Source organism: Chlorocebus sabaeus, chromosome 26 (assembly GCF_047675955.1).
Source record: "Chlorocebus sabaeus isolate Y175 chromosome 26, mChlSab1.0.hap1, whole genome shotgun sequence".
Classification (NCBI taxonomy): domain Eukaryota; kingdom Metazoa; phylum Chordata; class Mammalia; order Primates; family Cercopithecidae; genus Chlorocebus; species Chlorocebus sabaeus.
Window position 1 is genome coordinate 52,353,368 of NC_132929.1, and position 12,345 is coordinate 52,365,712.

Sequence of the window (12,345 nt, forward strand, 5' to 3'; positions counted from 1 at the left end):
AAGTTTATGGCTGGGCATGGTGGCTCACGCCTGTAATCCTAGCACTTTGGGAAGCCGAGGCGGGTGGATCACTTGAGGCCAGGGGTTCCAGACGAGCCTGGCCAACATGGCAAAACCCAGTCTCTACTAAAAATACAAAAATTAGTTGGGTGGGTTGGTGCATGCCTATAATCCAAGGTACTCAGGAGGCTGAGACATGAGAATCATTTGCACCCTGGAGGCAGAGGTTCCAGTGAGCCGAGATCACACCACTGCACTCCAGCCTCGGCAACAGAGAGAGACTGTCTAAAAAGAAAAAAAAAAAAGTTTGAGGAAAACTGGGATATTTACATCATTTCAAAGTACCTCCATATAAAATATGTATTACAATGGGAAAAGTAACTTTACCATGGAGAAGTTGGCACATACTGCCTTAATCAAAGTGAAAATCATTAATGAAAGACCAAATGAAATTGTATACCATCTGATAGGATGAGGTATCACTTCTGTGATATTCCTGTTCAAGATATATAACATAAATTGAAGACATTAGACAAATCCAAATTGAGGGACATTCTATAAAACAGCTGTCTGGTAATCTTCACAGTTCCCTCATGAAGTGAAGGTAAGACTGTAGAACCATTAATATTTAAGATTGAAGGACACATGACAGTTAAAATGTAACATGTGACTCTGCACTATATCCTTTTGCTATAAAGGACATTTTTGGAATAATAGGCAAAACCTGAATGTCAGGGTCTGATGCTTAGATGGTATTATGTCTCAATGTTGATATCCTAATTTAAAAAGTTATATTGTGGTTATTAGGAGAATGTGCTATATAACATATTTGGGGATAGTCACAGCAACTTACTCAAATGGCCCATAAAAATAAAGGTTTTTTGTTCTGTAACTTTTCTGCAAATTTGAGCTATAGTTTCCAAAAATAGTTTCAGATCCTTAACAAAATGTACATAAATTATGTGTGTATATGTATATATGTACACACATGTGTGTATATATGTATGCACATATATATGCATACACATGAATCAAAATTCTCTCGGAGACTGTACAGTTTATGTCAAAGTCTTCAAAGCATTTAATACATTTCCTTATGAAAAAAAATTGCAATGGTTCTATATCCGTAAGAGTAATACTGAATAATGCTGATTGTATGCCATTTATTTTCGATACAGGAAAGGATACCACCAGCCACTCCCTGCCACTCTTCTATTTGATAACTACAAACGCTGTCAGTCAAAATAAGTCTCTGTCACTTCAGTGTATATCTTTGAATTTCCTCTTTTTTTGTGGGGGGACACAGTCTTGCTCTTGTCGCCCAGGCTGGAGTGCAGTGACACAATCTCGGCTCACTGCAACCTCCGCCTCCTGGGTTCAAACAACTCTCCTGCTTCAACCCCCCCAGTAGCTGGGAGTACAGGCACGTGCCACCATGCCCGGCTAATTTTTTTGTAGTTTTAGTAGAGACGGGGTTTCACCATGTTAGCCAGGATGATCTCAATCTCCTGACCTCATGATCCGCCCGCCTCAGCTTCCCAAAGTGCTGGGATTACAGGCATGAGCCACCGTGCCCAGCCTGAATTTCTTGTAGACATATTTTTGGTTAAGAAGGTTGTGAGTCTGCTGATCTTTTATGAAATCAGGCCTACAGATGTCTACTCATGTAAAATTGAAAGATTTCCACAAATAATGTGTGTGCCAGTCGGGCATGGTAGCACATACCTGTAGTCCCAGCCACTCAAGAGGCTGAGGTGGGAGGATTAATTGAGGCTAGGAGTTAAGAGGCTGCGGTGTGTTATGATCATGCCTGTGACCAACCCCTGCACTCCAGCCCAGGTAACATAGCAAGACCTTGTCTCTTAAAATATATATGTATATGCATGTGTGCTAGAGCTCATTAAATGTCAAGGAAGGCTCAAGCTCATCCGCTCAATAAATCCACTCTCACAGCCTAATTCAGTATGACAAGCAAACAGGCCACATGATGATGTGACTTAATTTATGAGTAGTTCTAGTATGTATTTAAAACTTTAAATCTTCTTTTCTGACTTCAAGTAAGTTGAATAACACAAAACATATTAACCATAAGAAGAAAGACTGGTACATTAGACTATCAAAATTAGAAATCTCCACTCATCAAAAGAAAATGAATGGGAAGCTCTAGCATGGGAAAAATACAACACACATCTGACAAATAATTTTTACATAGGTTATATAAAAAACTCCTACAAAGAGAAGATAAAAAACTCAAGTTTTAAACAGGCAAAAGACTTGAACAAATACTTCAAAACAAACTTCAAAAATAAGCCTTGAAAATGTTCACTACAGTATCTCAAAATTGTGAATGAATATCTCAAAGAATAAAGCACTGGGATGTATGATTTTTTTTAATGGACAAGACTACATATTGTTTTGAAATATATAAAAAACATGTTTTCCTGCATACTATACAAGTTTAAACTGGCTGAGACTCCTATTCACTGAAAATCTGTATCACCTAAGAAATATAAACAGTCATTATCAACTGTTAGTGATTCAACTTTGAGACCAAAATTTCCTGCTCTTCCTTTTTAAGTTTTAGATAGGCTTAACTGAAGAATATTCTAGTATCACTTATCTATGTAAAACAGAATTTTCTGGCATTCATACCATAAGACAAAATACAGAAATAAACTTGGTGTTCAGGAAGATGTAAGACTAAAATTGTCATTCACAGCTCCCAATTTCAAAATTCTGTGTTCATTAAAATAGGTTCATTGTTCTCACTGAATTTATACTCTCTAAAGGCTTTATGGCAAATAAATGCTATCAATGTGAACTTATAAATTTGAGTTGATAAAATGCTGCTTTTATCAATGTTTTATTTGATATAATATGACTTAATTTGATAAAATGTTCCACTGCTTTAAAATACTTGAAAAATAACCTGGATTTAAGAACCTCTAGGCATTTTACCGAGACCAAGAACTACACAGACCTTGTGAAAATGACATATTCACCATGATACTGGCTAACTGCTCAGGAACACTGAGTAAGATATATCACTGAGATCACTGTTCAACAAATACATACAGTACTTATCCCTGTAACATTTGGCACAGCATATTTTATTGCAACACTTACCGGTGCTACTATTTTTCCTGTCTGTCCAACTTGCATGTCATTGGGAACAAAGCCAGCATCAACAGCAGCACGGGAAGCACCAACTAAGGGGAAAAAATATTTGTCATTTTTTTTTTTTTAAGACGGAGTCTCGCTCTGTCGCCCAGGCTGGAGTGCAGTGGCCGGATCTCAGTTCACTGCAAGCTCCACCTCCCGGGTTCACGCCATTCTCCTGCCTCAGCCTCCCGAGTAGCTGGGACTACAGGCACCTGCCAACTCGCCCGGCTAGTTTTTTGTATTTTTTTTAGTAGAGACGGGGTTTCACCGTGTTAGCCAGGATGGTCTCGATCTCCTGACCTCGTGATCCGCCCATCTCAGGCTCCCAAAGTGCTGGGATTACAGGCTTGAGCCACCGCGCCCGGCCGTTGTCATTTTTTTCAAGCTCTACTATTCAGCTAGTTAGGATATTCCCTGATAACTGTAAACAAAGACATTGATTTAGAATTCTAAGTACTAGTATATTTTATACAGAAAGCTTCAAGGAAAAACTTCTTTTTATACCCAAGTATTTCAGATTTTAATTTAGGCTTAACTCTTCTGCATGCTTTATCAAAAAGGCATTCATAAACTTTACACTATAATGTTTAGAATGTCATTATATAATGCTCCTTTAAGTAACAACTTCATAAGTTTTGAAGAAAGGTCTTACAATATTACCTCTTGTAATACTATAAAGAGAAGATACTGGATAAAGAGTTACAAATAACAAGATGAAGGTTTAACCAATATTTGCTATCAAATTAATAAATAAAATTTAACTGGCTTTCTATTCTCATTCAACAGGAGTCAACAATGAGCCCTATACTTGGAGTAAAACAACCTCTTCCCCAGCAGGAGTCAAGAATGAGCCTCAGGCCTCTTCATCTCAAGCTGAAAAGGACAGAGGGAGCCATAGACAATACAACTGACCACCTCCAAACACGCACAGCCTCACCACCACTATCTTGAGTCAGCCAGGACTAATTACACCCTGCCCTTCATTTATGTCTGTCCCCACAAGTCCCAAACTCAAAGGTTATCCTTCATAACCTATACACTGATCCCCATAATGCTCTGCATGCTCCCTAACCTGCACCCATCTCCCATATCCCTGACCCTTACACTGTGATTCCTGGAATACAGAGCCCAATATCAGCAAAACTTAAGTTATATTAAGTTTTATTGAAATGTAAGTTTTAGAACTTAAAACTTAAGTTTATTAAAACTCAGGTTTTATTTACCTAATAAAACTTAACTTTAAATTGGCTCCGTCTGAAATTAATATAGCTACTCCTGCTTTCTTTCAATTAGCACCACCATGGTATATCTCTCTCCACTCATTTACTTTATAGGTATATGTATTTTTATATTTAAAGTGGGTTTCTTGTAGACACCATATAGTTGGGTCTTACGTTTTCATCCACTATGACAATCTTTATCATTAATTGGTGCATTTACACTACTGATGTTGAAAGTAATGACTGACATAGTTGGATTAATATCTACCATATTCGTAACAGCTATTTGTTGCCCTTCTTCTTTTTTCCTATTTTTGTCTTCCACCAACTGAGCATTTTAAATAATTCCATTTTGTCTCTTTTCTTAGCTATTAGTTGTATTTTTGTTTTACTTTAGTGGTGGTCCTAGAGTTTGCAATATTCATTTACAACTACAAGTCCACTTTCAAATAACACTTTACTACTTCACAGGTGGTACAAGTACCATTAAATAACAAGATAATCCTAATCCCTATCTCCTGTTTCTTACATGGTGATTCATTTCACTTACATATGAGCACATAATTATAATACATGAGCATATGTAATTGAATACAATGTTATAATTTTAAACAAACTGTTACCTATTAGATCAATTAAGAAAAATAAAACTTATTTTACCTTCACTCATTCCCTTTTCAATGCTCTCACTTGTTTTATATACATCAGAGTTTTTGACCTCTACCATTTCCTTCTCTCTAGAAGAACTTTTAACATTTCTTGCAAGTCTATGACATATTCTGCCAACTTTTGTCTGAGAAAGTCTTTATTTCTCTTTCATTTTTAAAGGATAATTTCACAGGGTATAAAATCCTATGTTGGTGGGTGTTTTCTCTCAGCACTTTAAACATTTTACTACACTCTCTTCTTGCTTGCATGGTTTCTGAAAAGAGATCGGATGTAATTATTATCTTTGCTATTTATAGGTATGGTGGATTTTTCCCTCTGGCTTCTTTCAGTATTTGTTCTTTATTTTTGATTTTCTGTAGTTTGCAAATGATAGGCGTAGGTGAAGTTCTTCTGGCATTTATCATATTTGGTGTTCTCTGAGTTTCCTAGATCTGTGGATTGGTATCTGACATTAATGTGGGGAAATCCTCAGTCAGATATTGCTTCTGCTCCTTTCTCTCCTCTTCTAGTATTCCCATTACATGTTATATTCTTAGTAGTTGTTCCATAATTCTTAGATATTATATTACAGTTCAGGTTTTCTGTTTTTGTTTTTTTTTTTTCTTCTTCTTCTTCTGGTTCTTTTTCTCTTCGTTTTTCAGTTCTGGAGGTTTCTACTGAGATCCTAGAGCTCAGAGATTCTTTCCTCAGCCATATCCAGTCTACTAAGAAGTCCTTAAAAGGTATTCTTCATTTCTGCTACAATGTTTTTTATCTCTAGCATTTCTGTTTCTTTCTTAGATTTCCAGCCCTCTGTTTATATTGCACATCTTACTTGCTCTTTATTCATTAGAGACCTTAGCATACTAATCCCAGTTGTCTTAAATTTCCAGTCTGATTATTCTGGCTAGTGGTTCTGATGCTTTCTCTGTCTCTTCAAACTGTCTTTTACCTTCTAGTATATCCCGCAATATTTTCTTGATAGCCCAACAGGAGATACACGGGTAAAAGGAAGAGCTGTCATTAAGCCTTCATTACATGGTGGTAAGGTGCTGGGGGAAAGGAAGCATTCTACAGTCCTATGTTGAGGTCTTGGTCTTTTACTAAGACCATACCTCAATAAGACCATATTGAGACTGACCTTTACACATGCTTCTTAGTTCCTCTCTCTCCCTTAGGTGGGACAGGATGGCTAGAATGGCTGAAGTTGAGTATTTACCTTTCCTCAGGTCAGCTAGGCTCTGATAAAGCCCCAGCAAATTAATCTCTCTGGTTAAACAGTTCCTCCTGAAGGAGGTCAGACCTTGTTAAGAAGAGCAGAATGCTCTGGCATATTTTTAAGTGGTTCCCTTTCCCCTCCCCTTATCGGAAGCATGAGGTGATTTTTCTCTAATTTTCACCATGAGGAAGAGCTCCTGAAGGTAAAACTCACAAAAATGTTGGGAGCCCACACTGGATACCCCTAGAGTTTTTTGTCAAAAAAACAAAAATCCAGAGTCTCACTCTGTTGCCCAGGCTGGAGAATATTGGTACAATCTTGGCTCACTGCAACCTCCATCTCCAGGGTTCAAGTGATTCTTCTGCCCCAGCCTCCCAAGTAACTGAGACTACAGATGCATGCTGCCATGCCCGACTAATTTTTATATGTTTAGTAAAGATGGGGTTTCACCATGTTGGCCAGGCTGGTCTTGAACTCCTGGCCTCAAGTGATCTGCCCACCTCGGCATCCCAAAGTGCTGGGATTACAGACATGAGCCACCATGCCCGACCCACCTGGAGTTTTTAACATGGAACCTCCAGTAATTCATCAACAAGAGTTCAGGTTCCCCTACCCCACCACCAGCTCCTGTGGAGGTTGCTACTTTTGGATTTCTGCTCTAGGAAGTTGTGATTATCTGTTTGCTTGTTGGTTTCTCCAGTTTGGGGGACACCAGTTTGCCATGCAACCTCGCTTCTCCTATGGATGTAAGATGAGTTTTGATTCTTCAGTTTGTTCAGTTTTTCACTTGTTGTTAGGACAGAATGGTGACTTCCAAGCTTCTTATATGCCAGACTGGAAACCGAAAGACCTACATTAGTCTTATCTTAATTCCTGGAGATTTCAACACTTGGAGATTTGAACAACTCTCCTCCAGTGAGCTTGCCCACCACTCTACCTCAGCCACACCCATGATCATATCCTAGACATTTTCTTTACCAAGATTGCTCAACAGTCTCAATTGTCAGCGTCTTTCTGACCTCCTCTTTCCAGCTGACATTCACTTCCAACATTCCTCTGACCCCACAGTAATCTACAATTCTATTCACTCTCCCCTATTGTCCTGTTGTTTTTGCCCACTTTAAATTCTATGATCAATCATTCTAATCATTCCTTTGCTATGCCTTCAACTTCCTTGTTCTCCTCTTACATCACCACACACTCAGAAAAACCTCCATCTCTGGCTGATTAAGCAACCTTTCCACTTTTTCCGTATCTCTTCTCCTGCAGTTCAGCATTACTGGAGAAAAACATCAAATATCCAACCATGTGAAGTATATTTTCCTCTAAATAAATAAGCCTTAATTCCTGGCAGTTACACTAAGTTCCCCTAGTCCTTTCATTAGCCCACTGTTTCCTAAACTATAATTTCATGTATTTTCTTCTCTCTTCAAACTTCCTATACCTCTTTAGCATCCTCATTCTCAGCTGATGACTTTGCTTCTTATTCACTAAAAAAAACTGAAAGGATCAAAAGAGAATTTCCACATGCTCCGAGTAACACATCTACCCACCACCTGCAGCTATGTCCACATTCTCTCTTGTCTACTCAAGGACATCACTAGTAATTCTGACTTTTCCCTCAGGGGAGAATTACTGGAGTGATGTCCTTGAGTGAAATGAAAAAGTATGTGAAGGGGAAAAAGTATGACTACTTTTCCCTCTCCTGGAGCACTCCCATCAGCACAGAAGCATGTTATTACCTGTCCCAGCTTTATGAGGTCCCTCTGTTGGCCAGACTCCTCTTCTAGCTACCATCCATTTCCCTGCTTCCCTATATAGCAAAATCCCTCAAAAAAGTTATCTGTATTCACTGTCTCCAACTCCAGGCCTCCCATTCTATCTCTAAAAACCTTTTCATTAAAATATAACCTACATACAGAAAAAGACAAACGTGCTGCTCCAGAGTATTATCATACAGTGAATACAACCATGTAACCACTACCTATGACTAGCCTTTTATTTTTTATTTTCTTTTCTTAGACAGGGTCTTGTTCTGTCACCCAGGCTGGAGTGCAGAAGCACAATCACAGCTCGCTGCAGCCTTAACCTCCTGGGCTTAAGTGATTTCTCCTGCTTCAGCCTCCCAAGCAGCTGGGACCACAGGTGCATACCACCATGCCTGGCTAATTTTGATATTGTTTGTAGAGACGGAGTTTTGCCATGTTGCCCAGGCTGGTCTAAACTCCTAGGCTTAAGCAATCCTCCCACTTTGGCCTCCCAAAGTATTGGGATTACAGGTACAAGTCACTGCACCTGGCAGGACTATTCCTTTAAACCCACTCTAATGAGACTTTTGCTTCCATCACTCCACTGAAACTGCTTAAAGTAGCCAGTGATGTCTAAGTGGTTCAATCCAATAGTCACTCTTCGGTCTTTACCGTCCTTGACCTGTTAGAAGTGTGTGTCATAGTTGATCAATTTTTTCCTCCTCAATGAAACACTCCACATGGGTTCCAAAACATAGCCTCTACCCTGGTTGTCTAGACTAACTTACTACTCCTTTTTGGTCTTCTTTCTCCTTTTCTCTCTTAGCTCTTAATCATACAGTGTTTATGGCTCAGTCTTGAGACCTTTTTTTTTTTTTCCTCCTTAAGAGACAAGTCTCATTCTGTTGCCCAGGCTGTAATGCAGTAGCTATTCACAGGCACAGTCATAACACAATACAGCCTCAAACTCCTGGGCTCAAGAGATCCTCCTGCCTTAGCCTCCTGAGTAGTGGGGACTACAGGCTCACACCACTGCACCTAGCCTGGGACCTCTTTTTTTTTTTTTTCCCATACAACATATAGATCATTTATTTTCCTTCTAGTCCTGGGTTCAGTACATAGATGGCTTCTCTTCACCCTTTGGGTTGACAATTTTCTCCAGGTTGCTGCTGATGATATGATAAAGCTCAGCATAGAAGGCCCTCAGGTCCAGCACCATGGCCCTGAGCTCCCCATAGGCTGCCTCCTCTCGCTCACGCACCAAGGCCCGGTAATCCATTATATGAGTCTCCTTGGAGGCCTTGGCCACAGCATCCCCACGTTCTGAGAAGTACTTGGAAATGGTTGTCTGGAAAGCTTCCACTTTGGTCTTGACAGCATTCACCCTCTCCAGCACCTTCTCCTGGATTGCTACCCCAAAATCATTTCCATCTTCAATCTTGGGGATCAGGTGCTGGATCCAGGTAATCACCAGAATGCATTTCTCTTTGAGAGTCCAGACTTCTGGCTTAACCAGGGCAAGCAGGGACAGGACTTTCTCATTCCCAGGGAGAAATCCACACTTAGGGACTTCTTTCTTCTCCTGCTTATCTGTTTCCATCTCATCATCCTTGGGTGGAGGATCTGGGATGGGGATGTCCAGTGGGGCCCGGAGGGAAGTCAGGTCAGCCACATTGAGGGAGTCCTCTTGCAAGAGCTGATTCAGGTATATGATTTTCTGTGGCAAGAATCTGTAGAGGAATTCCTCAGCCTCCTGGAAAAGATTCTGCCTGAAGACCTCCACCTGTTTGCGGGCTTCCCCCCTCAGGCGCACTCCACACGGCTTGGCCATGCTGCTTCAGTCGCTAGATCTCTGGTCTCCGGGACCTCTTTTTTATCTATACTCCCTCCCTTGGTAATTTCATCCAGTCTCATGGCTTTCAATATCATCCAAATGAACTGATTCCCAAATATGTATCTCTAGCCCAAACTTCTCCATAGAACTCCACACTCCTATACCAACTGCTTAATTGACATGTCTACTCAGTGTCTGTTATTAGACATCTCAAAAATTAACATGCCCAAAACTGAACTCCTGATCTCTCCCTGGAAACTGCTTCACTCGAGATATTCCTTATCTCAGCTAACTGTAACTCCATCCTACCACTCACCAGGACAAATACTTTCTCTCATAATCCACATCCAATCTGTCGGGAAATCCTTTGTCTCTACCTTCAAATATATATTTCAAAACTGACCATTTCTCCCCACATCAACTGCAGCTACCCTGGTCCAAACCATGAGTATCTCTCACCTACATGACTGATAATAGCCTGCTAAATGATCTCCCCATTACGGTACTTACCCCCTACAGCTTATTCTTAAAACTGCAGCCAAAGTGATCCTTTAAAAATGTGTTAGATCATGTCACTCTTCTGCTCAAACCTTGAAATGGCTTCCCATTTCATTCAGAGAAAAATAATCTCTTTACAATGTCCTATAAGGCCCTGTGTGATCTGTCTCGTGTTGCCTCCCAGTTTTCTCTCTTACTACTTTCTCTTTTGCACTTTCCATTCCAACATTGGCCTTCTTCCTGTTCGTCAAATAGGCCAGATGTGTTCCTGCCTTAGACAGGCTCTCTGCACTTAACTGGTTGCTCTGGTCTGGAGCACTCTCCCCTAGATCTCCTCATGGGTCGCTTCCTCACCTCCTTCAAACCTTTGTTCAGGTGTCTCCTTTTTTTTTTTTTTTTTTTTAGAATGTCTCTGTCACCCAGGCCAGAGTGCAGTGGCACAATCTTAGCTCACTGCAACCTCCACCTCACAGTTCAAGTGATCCTCCCACCTCAGCCACCTGAGTAGCCAGGACTACAAGTGCGTGCCACCACACCCAGCTAATTTTTGTATTTAGTAGAGGTGGGGTTTCAACATGTGGGCCAGGCTGGTCTTGAACTCCTGACCTCAAGTAATCTGCTCACCTAGCTAATTTTTGTATTTTTAGTAGAGGTGGGGTTTCACCATGTGGGCCAGATTGGTCTTGAACTCCTGGTCTCAACTGATCCACCCATCTTGGCCTCCCAAACTGCTGGGATTCCAGGCATGAGCCACCACACCCAGCCAAATGTCTCTTTCTCATTAAGGCCAAATCTGGCTACCTTATTTTAAACTTCAATCTTGCCCTCCAATTCTCACCCCCATTACCCATTCTATTAGTCTCCCTAACACTTACGACTTTTTTTTTTTTTTTTTTTTGAGACAGAGTCTCACCCTGTTGCCCAGGCTGGGGTGCAGTGAAATGATTTCTGCTCACTGCAACCTCTGCCTCCCAGGTTCAAGTGTTTCTCCTGCCTTAGTCTCCCAAGCAGCTGGGACTATAGGCACGCAGCATCATGCCCAGCTAATTTTTGTATCTTTTAGTAGAGACGGGGTTTCTCCATGTTGGCCAGGCTGGTCTCAAACTCCTGACCTCAGGTGACTACAGGAGTAAGCCACCACACCTGGCCCATATTATATTATTTACTAATTTATTGTGTTAGTGTCTGTAGTAGACAAGAAAATGGCCCCTCCAAAGATATATTCACGTCCTAATCCCCAGAACCTGTGAATATTACCTACGTGGCAGCAGATATGATATAAAGCTAAGGATCCTAAGAGGGAGTTTATCCTGGATTATCTACGTGGGCCCTAAATGCCATTACATGTATCTTTTTTGTTTTTGAGACGGAGTCCCGCTCTGTTACCCAGGCTGGAGTACAGTGGCACAATCTCAGCTCACTGCAACCTCCGCCTTCTGGGTTCAAGGAATTCTCCTGCCTCAGCCTCACAAGTAGCTGGGATTACAGGTGTGCGCCGCCACACCAAACTAATTTTTATATTTTTGGTACAGACGGGCTTTCACCATGTTGTCCAGGCTAATCTCGAACTCTGGACCTCAGGTGATCCGCCCACCTTGGTCTCCCAAAGTGCTGGGATTACAGGCATGAGACACTGCGCCCAGCATGTATCCTTATAAGAGGGACACAGAAGGAGATTGAATGCAGTCCCACAGAGAAGATGATATGAAGACAGAGGTAGAAGTTGTAGTGATGTGGCCACAAGCCCAGGAATATCAGAGTACCCACCAGAAGCTGGAAGAGGAAAATAACAGATTATCTCCTAGAGCCCCCCGAGGGAGTATGGCCCCTGCTAACACTTCAACACACCTCTGGCCTCCAAAGCTGTGAGAGAAAAACTTTGTTGCTTAAAGCTACCAAGTTTGTAGTAACTTATTACTGTAGCCAAAATAAACTAATAGCACCTAAAATAGTATCTGGAATATGGCAGACACTTGATAAATACTTGTTCAAAGAAAGAATGAATGAAAATAAACC

General features: G+C 40.8%; 1 protein-coding gene and 1 pseudogene across 2 annotated transcripts in view; both read right to left on the reverse strand.

Annotated features, from left to right (window-relative positions):
• Positions 1–12,345, reverse strand: part of ETFA (electron transfer flavoprotein subunit alpha) — a 103,766-nt gene that overhangs the window by 62,306 nt on the left and 29,115 nt on the right. For both annotated transcript variants that reach the window (XM_008015765.3, XM_008015766.3), the window contains one exon: positions 3,127–3,209. In XM_008015765.3, coding sequence (XP_008013956.1) covers positions 3,127–3,209 — 83 coding nt within the window. The remainder of the gene's footprint in view (positions 1–3,126; positions 3,210–12,345) is intronic.
• LOC103245280 (proteasome activator complex subunit 2 pseudogene) lies at positions 8,792–12,149 on the reverse strand (annotated as a pseudogene).